This window comes from Calliphora vicina, chromosome 5 (assembly GCF_958450345.1).
Source record: "Calliphora vicina chromosome 5, idCalVici1.1, whole genome shotgun sequence".
Classification (NCBI taxonomy): Eukaryota; Metazoa; Arthropoda; class Insecta; order Diptera; family Calliphoridae; genus Calliphora; species Calliphora vicina.
In genome coordinates this window covers 45,346,962-45,361,865 of record NC_088784.1, presented here as the reverse complement: position 1 = coordinate 45,361,865, position 14,904 = coordinate 45,346,962, and the positions used below count along the sequence as shown (strand labels likewise).

The 14,904-nt window shown below is 30.2% G+C and overlaps 1 protein-coding gene across 2 annotated transcripts in view; it reads left to right on the top strand.

The window, feature by feature from the left end:
- Nucleotides 1–14,306, top strand: part of ReepA (Receptor expression enhancing protein A) — a 69,859-nt gene extending 55,553 nt beyond the window's left edge. The window contains exons 9-10 of one of the 2 annotated variants that reach the window (XM_065511112.1): nt 13,174–13,739; nt 14,128–14,306. In XM_065511112.1, coding sequence (XP_065367184.1) covers nt 13,174–13,725 — 552 coding nt within the window. In that variant the 3' untranslated portion in view covers nt 13,726–13,739; nt 14,128–14,306. The remainder of the gene's footprint in view (nt 1–13,173; nt 13,740–14,127) is intronic. The other variant, XM_065511113.1, reaches the window with a different exon arrangement.
- Nucleotides 14,307–14,904: the final 598 nt, after the last annotated feature.

The following is a 14,904-nucleotide window of genomic DNA, read 5'->3' as shown; positions in this document are numbered from 1 at the left end:
TTGTGCAATGTTTGGAAACACCTTTCGGATGAAGCCGTTCGAAATGTCAATCGGGATTTTTCCGTTGCCAATGTCCAGCAATTCTTTGGAAAATACTTCTCCAGATTGATCGTTCTGCAGCTCGACACATGTTCACAGTCAATTTGAGTTTCATGATGTGTTTCCACAAAATGGACGACTTCAAACATGCATTAAGTTCATCGGTTTGCATTGACCGTGGAATCACTGGCAATGTTTGCCGAAAATCAAATGCCAACAGAATCATAGCACCACAAAACCCGCTTTGATTGTTTCGTGAATATTGCAACGTCATCCTAAACGATCAGTTTGCTTGCTGCAAAACTTTGACCATCGCATTGTTCTTGGAAATGTTGCATGTTGGATTTTCATTGATTTGCATATTCAATGGCAACTTGAGTGCTGAATGTGCAGTTCGACCGCCTTTCAACAACGTAGCTGCAATTCCTGATGAGAATCAAAAAGTTTTTCCAGTTCAACCGGGAGCGTGCAAAAAAAATCCTTCCAGTTCCATCTTTCACAACTTTCATAAGAACGTCGTGCGCATATTTTTGTTGACGATTCAACAGTGGAATGTTTGTTCGAACTGATTCCCATAGGGCATCGCAATCACATTGTTTTTCGCGTCGCATACTTGATTAAATGCGTCGTGCTTCGGACGATTGGGAGCTGTCATGCCTAACTCAGATAGAGTAAGTTCGGGTAATGTGGTATACCTATTTTTTATTTGACTATAATTTTTAGAATCTTAATTCGATTGGAACAGTTTTCAGCTGGTGTTTTACTACAAGTGTTAGGTTTACATCCATGAAAGTAAAAAAGTCTTTTAAGTTCAAGTTTCAGAGAAATTTGGGAAAAAGAGAAAACACCCATAAACAAGCCATTGAAAAAATTTAATGGATGCGGTTAAAGTTGGCGGCTGACCAAGCTTACTAGAAGCTCTTCAATACATTCTTGGCTTCGTAGGAGACATTGAATGACTGATGCGAAACAAATTTTCATATGTTGTTTCTAATAGCTCAGATATCGTTCTTAAAATCATCCGCTGCCCATTTTCATACTTCACATTTTTTGGCATATTATTTGCTTGAAATTCTTTAGCTGTACCACATTAGCCGACCACGTGGTTTATTGAAATTATTATAAAATTAAACATATACACTAAATTACTATATTGTTACATATGTTCTTCAATAGCAAAATATTCCCATTTGACTTTAAAATTAAATTAATAATGTTTAAAACACGTGATTATAGAAAAAAATAAATTTTTAACAGATCACAAAAAAAGTCTACCATAAGATAATGCTGATTTTTTACAACTGACTATTAACATGACCTCCAAGAATGAAGTACACTCACCCAATGTGAATTTTATGAGATCATAAAACTCTTAAGCTTGGTACCGCTACTCCTATGCTCTTAGTTTTAGAGAAAAGCAGCTATACCACATTACCCGCCTATACCACATTACCCGAACTTACTCTAATACCTTTTTGGACATCATCAATCACATGTCCTTAATTAATATCAAAGCCTTGTTGAAAAATTTCCTCGCCCAGTTGCAAATTTGGATTTGATGTTCTAATACGCATCTGATGCAAAATATCATCACACATTGCATCTGCTTCCCATATGTTGAGATGTACATACGTATTTGATGACAATTTGACGAAAGCACTGAATCTCCGAGGGAGTATTTCCAATAAGTGTCATTATCTAACAATCGCAAGCGTTGACACGCTTCTCTATACGTTACACAATTCAACATTTATAGTTCGTAAATCTCGGTATGATGTTGGGTGACGAACGTTGACTAATAGCAAACGCAAATAGAAACACTCATCGTTTCTTGGATGGACTGTGTAAATGAGACCTAATGCGTCGTATAAAAATAAATGGGGGAAACCTGGAACTGGATTTCCTTGTTTCCGCCTTTGAAATTTCTTTGTCGAATGATTCCAAGTAATATATTGGCATTTCGGAGTATAGCAACGTTTGGGCAAATTCGTCATTTCGGCACATTTCTAAACATCTGGTCAATATTGTAGATGCCTTTAATCAACTCGTAATACATTTTCCTCAGTAAAATACACTTTTTGGCCATTTTCCAGATGTACGGCTAAATGAACAACAGTTGGATGTCTTTCATGAATGGCAAATAAAAAATGCGCGAAATTGCTTCGTTACTGCTAACATAGCGGCCCATTTGAAGTTGATTGACTTCATCGTTAGAATTATCCGCACTAACTCAGCCAAGTCACTGCGTTTGGTTACATATATACAGAAGTATTTGATAAGTGTTCCGATAAGTCGAAAAAAGTGGCCGTAAAAGTAGGCAAGGTCAATTGTTCTTTCCGTAAAAACCTAAGTTGGACTATGACGAACATTTGACAAAAAAAAATTCCAAATCGGTCCAGCCGTTCTTAACTGATGCAATTACCAACGAACGACATTTGATTTTTATTTATATAGATATGGCATTAGCGGTAAAATGTAAAAATTGGATTTTTACACGCCACTCCACCAACAGACCGAAAATAAAAAATCTGACTTAAGAGTGTTACCCGCTAGGCTATTCTGAATATTCCCTGAAAATTTCATTAAAATCGGCCCAGCCGTTTTTGAGTTCATTCGGAACATACATCCATTTTTATATACAGTGGGGAGCTCAAATGAGTACACGTTTCTATTTTGTGCACTTCTTATGGAATAAAAATAAAACTAATAAAGCAAATCCAAAAATGTTATCTGTCATTTATTTTATGTTTAATATGTAACAAAATTAATTACAATTCAAAACAAAAAACATCCAGTTCTAAATAAAAAAACAGACAAAACTAAAATAACTCGCATGTACTCAATTTTGCACCCCACTATAACTTTAGGGAAGAATTGCATTTTTTAAAAAAAAATTTTAAAATCCTTTATTACGTAAATAAAATTTTACACGCATTGGCATATTTTCTATAAATTTTGCATCAACTTTTTTTGGATTACTCTCTCTCTCGTGCTCAATCCGCTGTTAAAGCTCGTGCAAATTGGTAGGAGTTAATCGGTATTGTTTCAACCGCCAATTCACGATTCACTAAAAATTCTCAATAGGATTGAACTCAAGATATTGAGCTGATAACTGCATTAATAAGAAATTTTTCTCGGAACACCATTCTTTACGATTTTTGACGTGTGCATTGGGTCACCATCCTATTGAAAAATTACTGTTCCAAAAGAGAAACCATTTCCTGACAAGAAAAACAAGAAATAACAAAACGATATTTTAATCCAGTTTATAAGCATCTATAAAATAAATAGGAAAATATACAAGGATATAAATGATCACCAGCAAATGAATCGGCTAAACGAGGCTATCACAAACGAAATTGTTAAATATAATAACAAATCGTGGAATAAAATGCTATGTAATTTAGATAAATATTCTACGACATTCTGGAAATTATCAAAAATATTAAAAAGAAAACCCAAAAATATTCCTTTACTTAAGGAAATTCTAGAATTAGAGTAGAAAAAAATGTAATATATAGGCATACACTTTTTATTTGAACAATAATGTTTTAAACCTTCGTAATGATGAAGTTAATAATGTCATTAATTAATTAAAAAAACACTGAAATAGACAAGATATTATATATCATATATTATGAACAAATTAACAACAAATGTATTTAATGCATGGTTAATGCTATGCTATTATCCAAAACAATTGAAAACGTCAAAAACGAAAGCAATACCTAAACCAAATAAACCAGCTGAATCTACGGTGTCGTATTAGTAATTTACCATCAATTAGAAAAATATTGGAAATTATAATTAAATGCCGTTCTTTTATATTTTTCAACATTCACTGGTAATAACTAGAAATTAGCGATACATGTGATCACAAAATCACTGGTAACAACTGGAGAAAGTAACATGTATGAATCGTTTTCATTTTTATTAGCAGAAATACTGAAAATATAAAAACAAAATTTTACTGCAAAAACATCAATCATGCTAACAAATTGTAGCGTGAAAACCATAAAGCCAACAATATGCGCCTTAGAAAATACAAACAATGGAAGATGCTAACAATTGTCAACGCTTGTTTTTATATTTAAATATGTACATTAGGGATATAACTTTTGACATTTTTAGCAAATATGCAAATTGGCATAGCATAGTCGAATAGAGCATTAAAGAATATGAAAAACCACGGTATTATTTTTTCGCGGTTGTTAAAAAAGTTCACACGCCAAACGCAATAAAGTTTTTCAATTATTTTGAAAAACAATATATTTTATTTTAATAATAACTGCGGACATACTTCAAAAGATAATTTTTAAATAAGGGAAGTATCCCTCACAATTGCAAAAAAATATATGAAATTATTTATATAATTTTTCAGAGAAAAAAAAATTTGGTTTATTTTAGAAATTGGTGTTGGTGCGTGATGTTTTTGATTCCAAATGACCTAAAAAAATTATTTTCATTATAAATACAACATTGGCCATCACGTGGTGGTATGCCAAAAATTTCGCCAAAATTAGTTATATACCTAATGTACATATTCTAAGCTTATTAACGAAATATTTATTTTTTACATAAACAAGTAAAGCCCTCACTATTCAATTATATACACTACTAGCTGATCCGGCAAACGTTGTTCTGCCATACAAATTATTTCTAGTGAATATTTTGGTTGTTAAATAAAAAATAGCGAATGTATTCTAAGTGAAGTTGGCATTATAGGTATTTTTGATGCCAAATGAAGAGAAATAAAAACAAAATTTTTTGGCGAAATATATTTTAAAAAATGGGTGGATAGGGACATCCTAATGTCCTAGCGGTATGATATATAATATTCTCGTACCTACCAAAAATATATACAAAATTTCATAAAAATAGTTAAATATTGATATTTGGATATTGCTCATACAAAATACTAAAATCTCGGCTAAAAAACGGGTGGGTGAGGGTCGGTTGATGAAAATTTGGGGTTATAAGTATTTTTTAATGCCAAATAAATAAAATGCGAAAAAAAGCTTTTGGTCAAAAAATGGTAAAAATAAATTCTGGATAGGGTCACCCTAATGACCTAGCGGTATGAAATATACTTTACGACCTATTCTCATACCTACCAAACATATATACAAAATTTCATAAAAATCGGTTAAGCCGTTTCGGAGGAGTTCAAACACTAACATTGTGACACGAGATTTTTATATATTAGAAGATATTAAGTTTTAATACTTATTTGTTTAATTTTTAATTTTTGTTTTTTGACATTTGTTAAGATCAATTGTTGTTTTTGTAGAACTACCACCACCTTGTATGAATTCGCCATACGATGTTGAAAAATGTAAATACGAAATTGTGCATAGTTAAACATTTTTGAAGCGAAAATATTCATATATAAAATATTTCCGTCACATACATATGTATTAGGGATATAACTATTGACAATTTTTGCAAATACGCAAATTGGCATAGCATAGTCGAATAGAGCATTAAAAAATATAAAAAACCACGGTATTATTTTTTCGCGGTTTTTAAAAAAGTTCACGCACCAAACGCAATAAAGTTTATCATTCAATTTTTTCCCTTATTTTGAAAAACAATATATTTTATTTTAATAATAACTGCGGACATACTTCAAAAAATAGTTTTTAAATAAGGCAAGTATCCCTCACACTTGCAAAAAAAATTATGAAATTATTTATATAATTTTTCAGAGAAAAAAAGTTTGGTTTATTTTAGTAAAAGGAGTTGGTGCGTGATGTTTTTGATTCCAAATGGCCTAAAAAAATGATTTTCATTACTTATACAACATTGGCCATCACGTGATGGTATGCCAAAATTTTCGCCAACATTAGTAATATGCCTAATATGTATGTATATAAAATATTTCACAACATATGTACAGTCACTCACATTAAAATTCGTGCAGACGTATAATAAAACTTCTAGTCACAATATCTATGTGTTGATGAAAGAAAATACGTTTTTTTTAATTTATTTTATCTCAAAAACTCTCTTATTTAAAAACAAAAAAACAATTCATTTCTTTTCAGTCTCACATTTAATACAGCAACCAAGTCTTCACATCATAAGTTGAATGCTTGGGTCGTCCTGGTAGAATTGGAAATTACTTTCAATGCCGAGTTTTCTAACCCTTTCAAAATTGTTAAATAGACATGTTTATTCATTATTCCATCAATTAAATGCAAATTGCCAACTCCTGAAGCCGCCATCAAAATTGTTAAATAGACATGTTTATTCATTATTCCATCAATTAAATGCAAATTGCCAACTCCTGTTCTGTGTTCAGTTTGCGCTAAACTTTACCCCTTCCATCACATCCAAATAAATTGAATTTACTTTCGTCAGTAAACAATACCTAAAAATTTATAATTAAAAAAACCATAAAATTGTTATTTTTGTCCCTACTTACAGTGCTCCAAAAATCAAAATCCTTAGCCATATACTGACATGCAAGAAAGTCGTTCATTTTGGTTTTTCTTGCTTATTGGCGGCTTCTTCCGAGCAACTCGGCCATGAAAATCATTTTTTCGAAGAAGTCTTCTTATTGTTTCAGGGTTTACCTCCGTCGCAGAAGCTTCTTTGACCATCGCAGTCAATTTAGGAGCAGAAATAAACGGATTTTTCTTCACTTCCCTTAAAACCATGATCTCATCTTTGGAGGAAAGTTTTTTTTGGACAGGCTCCACGTTGTTTATTTGCAATTAAACTATTACCTTTGTATCTAGCGATAATATCGTGCAGTGTTGATTTACTTTTTTGGTCAATTTCAATATTTCTCGTTCAGATTTTCCATCTAAGTGCAGTTGAATTACTATTTTGCGTTCTTCCAAGGTGGATTGTTTAATGGTACGCGGCATTTTCAAAATACTTTTATAAACTTCACTGAATGATTGATTATGCAATAAAAAATAATTTTTTAAACAAATGCAGAAAATTTAAACATTACGGTATATTTACCGTTTTCATTGTACAAAACATTGTTTTGCCCCATAAAGAAATAAACACAGATGGCGACATGGCTCTCTTCAAAAAATTCTCTTAAGCTCAGTGACTTCAACAGTGACCTAAACTGATTGTATTATATGAAAATTGTATATGATTTATAATGGAAAAGTCAATAATTATGTTTAAAAGTTATTTATGTTTAATAAAAAAAAATGTATTTTAGGTTTTATGTTATTAGACATATTTAACTTTATTAATTTTCAATATTTTTGCTATATTTTAGTTCACGATTTTGGTTTTTTATTATTATCTTATATATAAATAGGCCACACGTTTTTTTGTAGTACACTTTAAAGTATATTGATGAAACATATATGGTTTAAAGGGTTATTTTCTCTAGATTTGCAGAACATCATTTTGTTTTTAAATTCTTTCCATAAAAGTGGTAAAAAGTGTTTAAAAGTGGTCGAATTGCGGCCACCAGGCGATCATAAAGGTGGTTAGGTTGTCGCGTATATATTATTTTATGAAGGAAAATCAGTACTCGTGTTTTAAGTAAATTATCAAAACTAATTCCATATATTTTATGCGAAAATGCTGAGATGTGGTCGTATCTTTTTAATCCGTACACATAGCGAACAATATTATTAAATGTTATGTTTAGTTTTCTCATACTTCGTGAGTCACTGCTGGCAAATAGCTCACAACCATACAGTAGTATTGGCGTTAGGTACGTTTTAGCAAGCATTATACGAATATTTAACGGAGTACAGTGTTGAGTGTGCCAAAGAGACCGGAGCATGGAGAATGTGCGCCCACAAACATAATTAATATGATTTTTAGCATGGTTTACAATTTCAATTGCTTGATTGTTTACAGTTATATTAACATTAGATGTTAAATAGTTGGTTTTTAAGTTTTTCCCGATAATGATGCATTTAGATTTCTTTGGATTAATACTCAGTCCATTTGCTGTTGCCCACAAATAAATATCATTTAATTCCTTGTTCAATGTTTTATCACATAGTTCAAACGAGTTAACTTTGCAGCTAATATAAAGCTGAATATCATCCGCATACATTCGAATTTTATATTCATGTAGTTTTGTTTGTAAGTCGTTGGAATACAGTGAAAACAAAAGAGGGCCTAGGATTGAGCCTTGAGGAACACCTCTTCTTATTGGCAAGGGCTTACCAATTGTGTTGAGAGTTTTAACATACTGAGTCCTGTTACTAAGATTAATGTAACTTTTTTAATTTTTGTTGCGCCAATATCTATTATTATTATTATTTTTGACGTTTTACAACAGACTGATTCATAATATTTAACTATTTTTAAAATTTTGTGTCACTCTCTTCTTTTTGTTCTGTTACAAATTTTTTGCAGTCGAAAATTGTACGTAGTACCACACAAAAAAAAAATTCGAGAACCAAAACGAGTCGAAGCACATTTTCGAGAACCGTAATAAGGCTGATTATTATTATTATTGCAATTTTTGACTGCACACCACATTTTAATTAATTTTTCACTATTTGTTTTGAAATTTCATACAAAAAGTAAGTATTTTAGATTCAAAACATAAGAAAACAATCACTGTTGACGTCATGACGCCGTGACGCGTCACGAAAAAAGAGTACACTAAAATAACGGAATTGTCGATGTTGCAATCTTATTTATTTCATTCATGGTTTTGCCCGATTTTCAATGTGAGACTGAAAAGAGACTTTTTCTTAGTCTTTTATTCATATACATTTTATAAGGGAACTTAGAATATATATTCTTTGTTGTTTTTAAATAAAAGAGTTTTGTGTTTAATTGTAAAAATATTGGATGCAGTTTCTTTTATCAAAACATTAATATTGTTGCTAGAAGTTTTCGTCATGTGTCTGTCCGACTTTAAATGTGAGTGACTGTATATGCAATGAGTAGAAAAATTGGAAAAAAATAATTAGAAACTAGAAATATGTTCATGTGTTCGTTTTTTTAGATGTACAAAATAATCTATATATATAAAACACATAAAAGGTTTCTATCTACCTACAGTATCGGCCATAACTAAAGCACCCCCTCAGTGAATTTTTTCATATTATATTTTCTTTTATAAAAACAAAGTTTTAAATTTCGATTATGTATTATTTTTATTTGTTAATATGTTTATTATTGATAAACAAATACTTTTAAAGTTAATCGTTCCATAAGTGGTAACATGAAATCAAAAAATATTTTAAGGCAGAAAATTAAACGGACAAAACTAAGGCACCCCTTGATGGATATAATATAACACTATTTTTAATTACTGTTTTGTTGCAAATACTTTGCATTGGATGACACAAACACATCACTTAGGCATAGAAAATATTAAGTTTTTTATCTTGTCTTGCAATATTCCTTTCCAGGCTATTTTAACGGCTTGAAATAAATCGTGAAAATTTCCGATCCTTATTTCGGCAATTTTCACGTTTTATTTTCATATTAACAATATCCCTGAAGTTCTCAATAGGATTGATATTAGGAGATTGAGGAGTCCAATGAATAACTTGTATTTTATTGCTCTGTAGCCAAGTCTTAAAAATTTTGGAGGTGTGCTTAGGATCTTTATCCTGTTGGAAGCTCTCTTTAAGTGGCATCTCTTCACTGGCATAAGGCAGCATTACATCTTTCATTATATCACGGTACATGAAATGATCCATAATCCCATTAATTTTATGAATTGGCCCAATTCCTTGACCAGAAAAGACACCCCAGACCATTACATTGCCTCCTCCATGTTTAGTTGTTCCTTTGCAATACTTAGGATTCAGTCTTTCTCCTTTTGGTCTGCGTACACGTCTTATTCCATCGGAACTTTTTAAGTTGTATTTGGATTAATCAGTGAACAGTACTGTCTTCCATTTTTGGACACTCTAGTCGATGTGCGCTTTGGCAAACTCCATTCTAACTTTCTTGTTCTTAGCTGATATAATGGGTTTTTTTGCTGGTCGTCAACTGAATAATCCGACTTCTACAGCTCTTCAACGGATTGTTCTTTCGCTAACGCATAATCTTAAACTTGTTCATACTTGACTAGATTATGCTATAGGATATTTTTGAATTGCTCTTTTGATCAAGGACTCATAATATCGTGTTTTTTTTCGAGGACGTTCTCCAGAATGCACCGTTGATATGCGACCAGTCTGCAAAAACTTTGAAATGAGCCTGAAAAAATAAATTCACTGGAGTACTTTTTCCATGCCATTGTTTTTATTACAATAAACTGTATAAAACTTAAATTATACACACTACGCCTTCCTTTATTTTTATCTTCTGGAATTTTTAAATCCATTCGTTGTCAGTCTCGTCAATTCACAATGCAAATATACAGTAACGTAGTCAAATTTTTAAACATCTTATAAGGGGGTGCTTTTGTTTTGTCCGTTGCGTTTTGTATTTTTATATGATTTATCATTTTAAATTAATTGTTCATAAAATTATCTTTTCCAAAATGAATGTTATATGAACATTAACAATATAAGTTAATAAAATATATACAAATAAGAATTCAAAAAAGCATTTTTATCAAAAAAATATGTTTTGAAAAAATCTATTGAGGGGGTGCTTTAGTTATGGCCAATACTGTATGTCCGTTATAGACTCTGAAACCATCCAGCCGATAAGCACTTCATTATAAATACTTTTTAACAGGTATTGCGTCGTCATGATGGATTACTACGGTTTCATACCTGGCCGCATATTCTGCCCGTTTTTCGGCCAATGCTCGTTTGAAACGAATAAGTTGCGTTCGTTACAGGTTCCCTGTTATGGTCTGGCCAGATTTCAGCTGGTTATAATAAATATGACTCTTTTGCACCCACCAAATACAGAGCATTATCTTAGCACCATGGATATTTTGCTTTGGTGTCGATTCGGCTGGTTGGCCGGGCTTGACATATGTTGCTGTTGTTGTAGCAGCAGTGATTGCTGAGTTGACAGCCCTTGGCCGAGTGAACTCGGGTCATTCCGGTGCGTAGAACTATACATACGTATTTAGTAGTGTTCGGTTCAAAAATAATCTTTATTTGCAGCTGTTTCTAGTTTTCAGTTTTATTTTAATACATATTTGGGGGATTCAAACTGTCTGTCTCAAATTGTCATAATGTCGTAAAATATTTTTTTAGTTTAAACAAATTCTTGTTGGGCTGCAAACAAAAAAGTGTTATTTTATGACAAACCAATAAACATAGTTCTAAAAGCCTTATTAGTTTATAACTTTTTTGTTTGAAACCCAACAAAAATTTAGTTAAACTAAAAAAATATTTTATGACATTATGACAATACGACCTAATAGGAGACTGTTTGAATCCCCCAACTATTTAAATTTTTTTTTCAAATTATAATGATTTGATTTGTGGCACAATTGACATTATTACGTTTTTCTACATATTAATTTCGGAAATGAATATTAAAAACAATTAAGTTATCTTTGTAAAACTTCGTTATATAAAAAATTTTCAGATACAAGGGATGGTAAATTCACCAAGTATACTTTTTCAGTACAAATCTTTTGATTAAGTTATATTTCAAATTTAGTCAGTAACAGCCAGTTTTTATGAATAATATTCGCCACAATAACGAAAGAAACTTTGTTTCGACTTCATAAAGAATTCTTGTGATTTATAAAAACGAAATTTATATCAAATTCGTTTGTGCACAAATTGTTCGTTTGAAACTTCGTTCATTTTGTAAAAATAGACTTTAAATGAAAATACTAAAGTTTGATTATTATTTAATTGTTGAATTATTGACTAAAAACGCATGCAAACGCGTAGTTAAAATTTAAAAAAAACGTATCATACTTTTTCATACATTTTGCAATATGAAACATTATCAAAGTTTACACGGTTGTGTTAAGAATCGCTCGACTTTTTAAGGATGCATTGCATACATACATTTTGGAATTCACCCTTATTCTAAGTAAATTTATAAATTATATAAAGCATTTTAAGTACAATTAGAATACAAATACAGTTCGAACAATATCATTATTTGCTTTTTGATGACATTATTAATAATACTGTCAAACAAATTGAGACTTTTTGATTGCAACAGAATAGCGACCCTATAATTCTGAAAGAGCATGTTGAGTAGATTATTTTTGTAGAATAAACTTATAGCCCAGTTGGTCTAGTTTATGCTGGTCTATATATATGCTGCAGTTGGTCTATATATATGCTGAAAATTATAAAAAGCTGTCTTTCTCTGTCAACCTGGTCAATATGTCCGAAATATGATTTCCGTTTTTAACTTAAGATATTTTTCCTCCATTGTTATTTCATCATTCCTACAGAAAGGTAATCTTTATTGAAAATAAATCCAATAAATTATCCTCATGCAATCCTAATATCATGCTTTTTTATTCTGATTTCCTTTTGGGAAAAACAAAATAATCATATTTATTTTGTTTATCGGCTACGAGAATAGTTGCAAATTCCATTCAGATTTCAAATAGAAGCTTTTCAAATAAACACAGATCTAATTGAATAAACTAAAATTTAATTTTTACTTTAAAAGCAGAGAGGGTATTCATTTCAAAAAAATGGAAAATTACACTCTGATTTTTTTACACTTTTTGTGTAAAGGTGTAAAAAAATCAAGGTATAATTTTCCCTTTTTTGAAATGAATAACCTTAGAATATGAAAACATGTTTTCACATTGATTAGAGTATTTTAAAATCTATTCACCACATAATATTTAAAATACAACTTATTATTACTTGAATACATTTATCAAAAATTTTTATTCAAAAACATTTAAGTATAATTTATTTATTTAATTCCCTATTATATTCGAATCAAATAATATTTACAGCCCACTATATCGAAAGAAATAGTCGAACAAATTTGTATGAAAAACACTTAGTTTTTTAAAATTCTTTCGAACAATATAATTTTTTTTTTTAATATAACTAAAATTCAAAAAATAATTAAGTTTTTGCAAATATTTGAAATAAAAATATTCACAATATACAGCTATGATTTCAATAAGCTCAATTATTAATTACAAATATCCAATATGTTTAAATATTGAAAATGACCGTAGTGTTGAAAACTTCACGACAATGTTAAATACTTAGGTACTTTAATAAACTAATTAAATGTAAAGTCACAATTTATTAAATTTTTATATTAACCTAGGTCGAATTTGAGGCATGTGAAGACAATCCATACATGTTTAAGTTGTTAGATTATCAACTGTCCCTAAATAAAGTCGAATATAAAGACAAAATCGATCATGATAATATATTATCTTCTGTGCAAAATATATATACACAAATGGATCTGGTGAATGATTATAACTTAGATAATATTGAAAACGAAGATTTTGAACAATCTGCAGAAGAATTTTTTGAAACAATGTCAAGTGCATCAGACGACATTTATATGGACCATAATAATTTTACAGATATTATCGAAGATCAGAAATCTACATCATCGGATCACAATAACGATTCAATATTAGATACAAATATAAACCTAAATGAAATGCGCACAAGTTTACAAGAAATTGAAAATAATTTCCGAACAAATATCAATAAGTCTTCGCCAAGTAATATCACTCGGGCCTATTTTCATAAGAAAGGAAAAGCACCACAACCTCCCTCCACACAGCTGTTGGAAATATCAACAATAAATATTCCTAACTCACCCCAAATAGAAAAATGCTGTGCCAAGGAAACCGAAATATAAATAATATGGACACGGTAAATACATGTGGTCAAATTACCCTCGATATATTGTAAAAAAAATCATGAGGATTTTGTTCCTTATAACAATAACATTCGCCAAAGCAAATCCATTCTAATATTCTCGTACATTTACTACATTTCGTGCTGAGCTTCAGTTATCTCCAGTAGAACCTTTTATAACATTTCAGTGACTACTAAAATCGATGAATGCCGATTTATGTGAAAATTAAAATTTGTATATATATATAAAATAAAATAAATATGTACTGTATTTTCTTGTTGCATACAAATATATTTTTTTTGTGTTAAGCATGTAGAACAATTTCAAAATGTTATTTTGTTTATAATAAATATTTAACAATAATAATTATTTCACACATGTACTCCTCTCCATATTTTACAGGACAAAATATCAGCCAGTTGTACAACATTACCACGGAGCAAAAAAAATGAAAAAACTATAACAGCAACTGCATTGGCCAAAACACGAGCTAAACATGAAAAGTAATTTAAAATCTGACTAATGTTATAATTATTAGAATATAGTAAGAAATCAATAATAATAAAATTTAAATTAATTTATTTACTGCGTGTTTCTACTGAATTATAAGTATGTAAAAAGGAGTAATGATGCAATTTTGATATGAAGTATTTTTACATTGCAATAATGGCTTATCGTATCACGGTTTTTGAAGATCCCAACAAAATATAGTTTACTTGGTTTGACTATACAGTAGCCCAATAAAGTCTACATACAGGAATTCAAATTAAGTTTCTTTAGTTGAAAGCTGTATTTGTAAGTTAAAATTAATGAAATATATTTGTTAAAAAAATAAATTCACACTAAAAAAAATTAAAACAACATCACTTAAGTCCGAAATTTCACCGTTATTAGAATTTTTGATTCTGAGTCAAATATCGAAATTTTTTTTTGGTTTTTTGGGCTTTAATGTTCAAAATATTATGAAACTAAATAGCCCCGCCCACCCAAAAGTAGGCGTCGCCGAAAATGAATTTTTCGTTATTTGACTCAGAATCAACGGTGCAATTTTGGGCGTTATTTGAATTTTTTTTTGCTAAAATCGCCATAAGACATGTATTATTATATATCTCATAAAAAAAACTAAAAAACTGCTTTAAATTAAAGTAACATAATCATTTTTCCTGTATGTAGACTTTC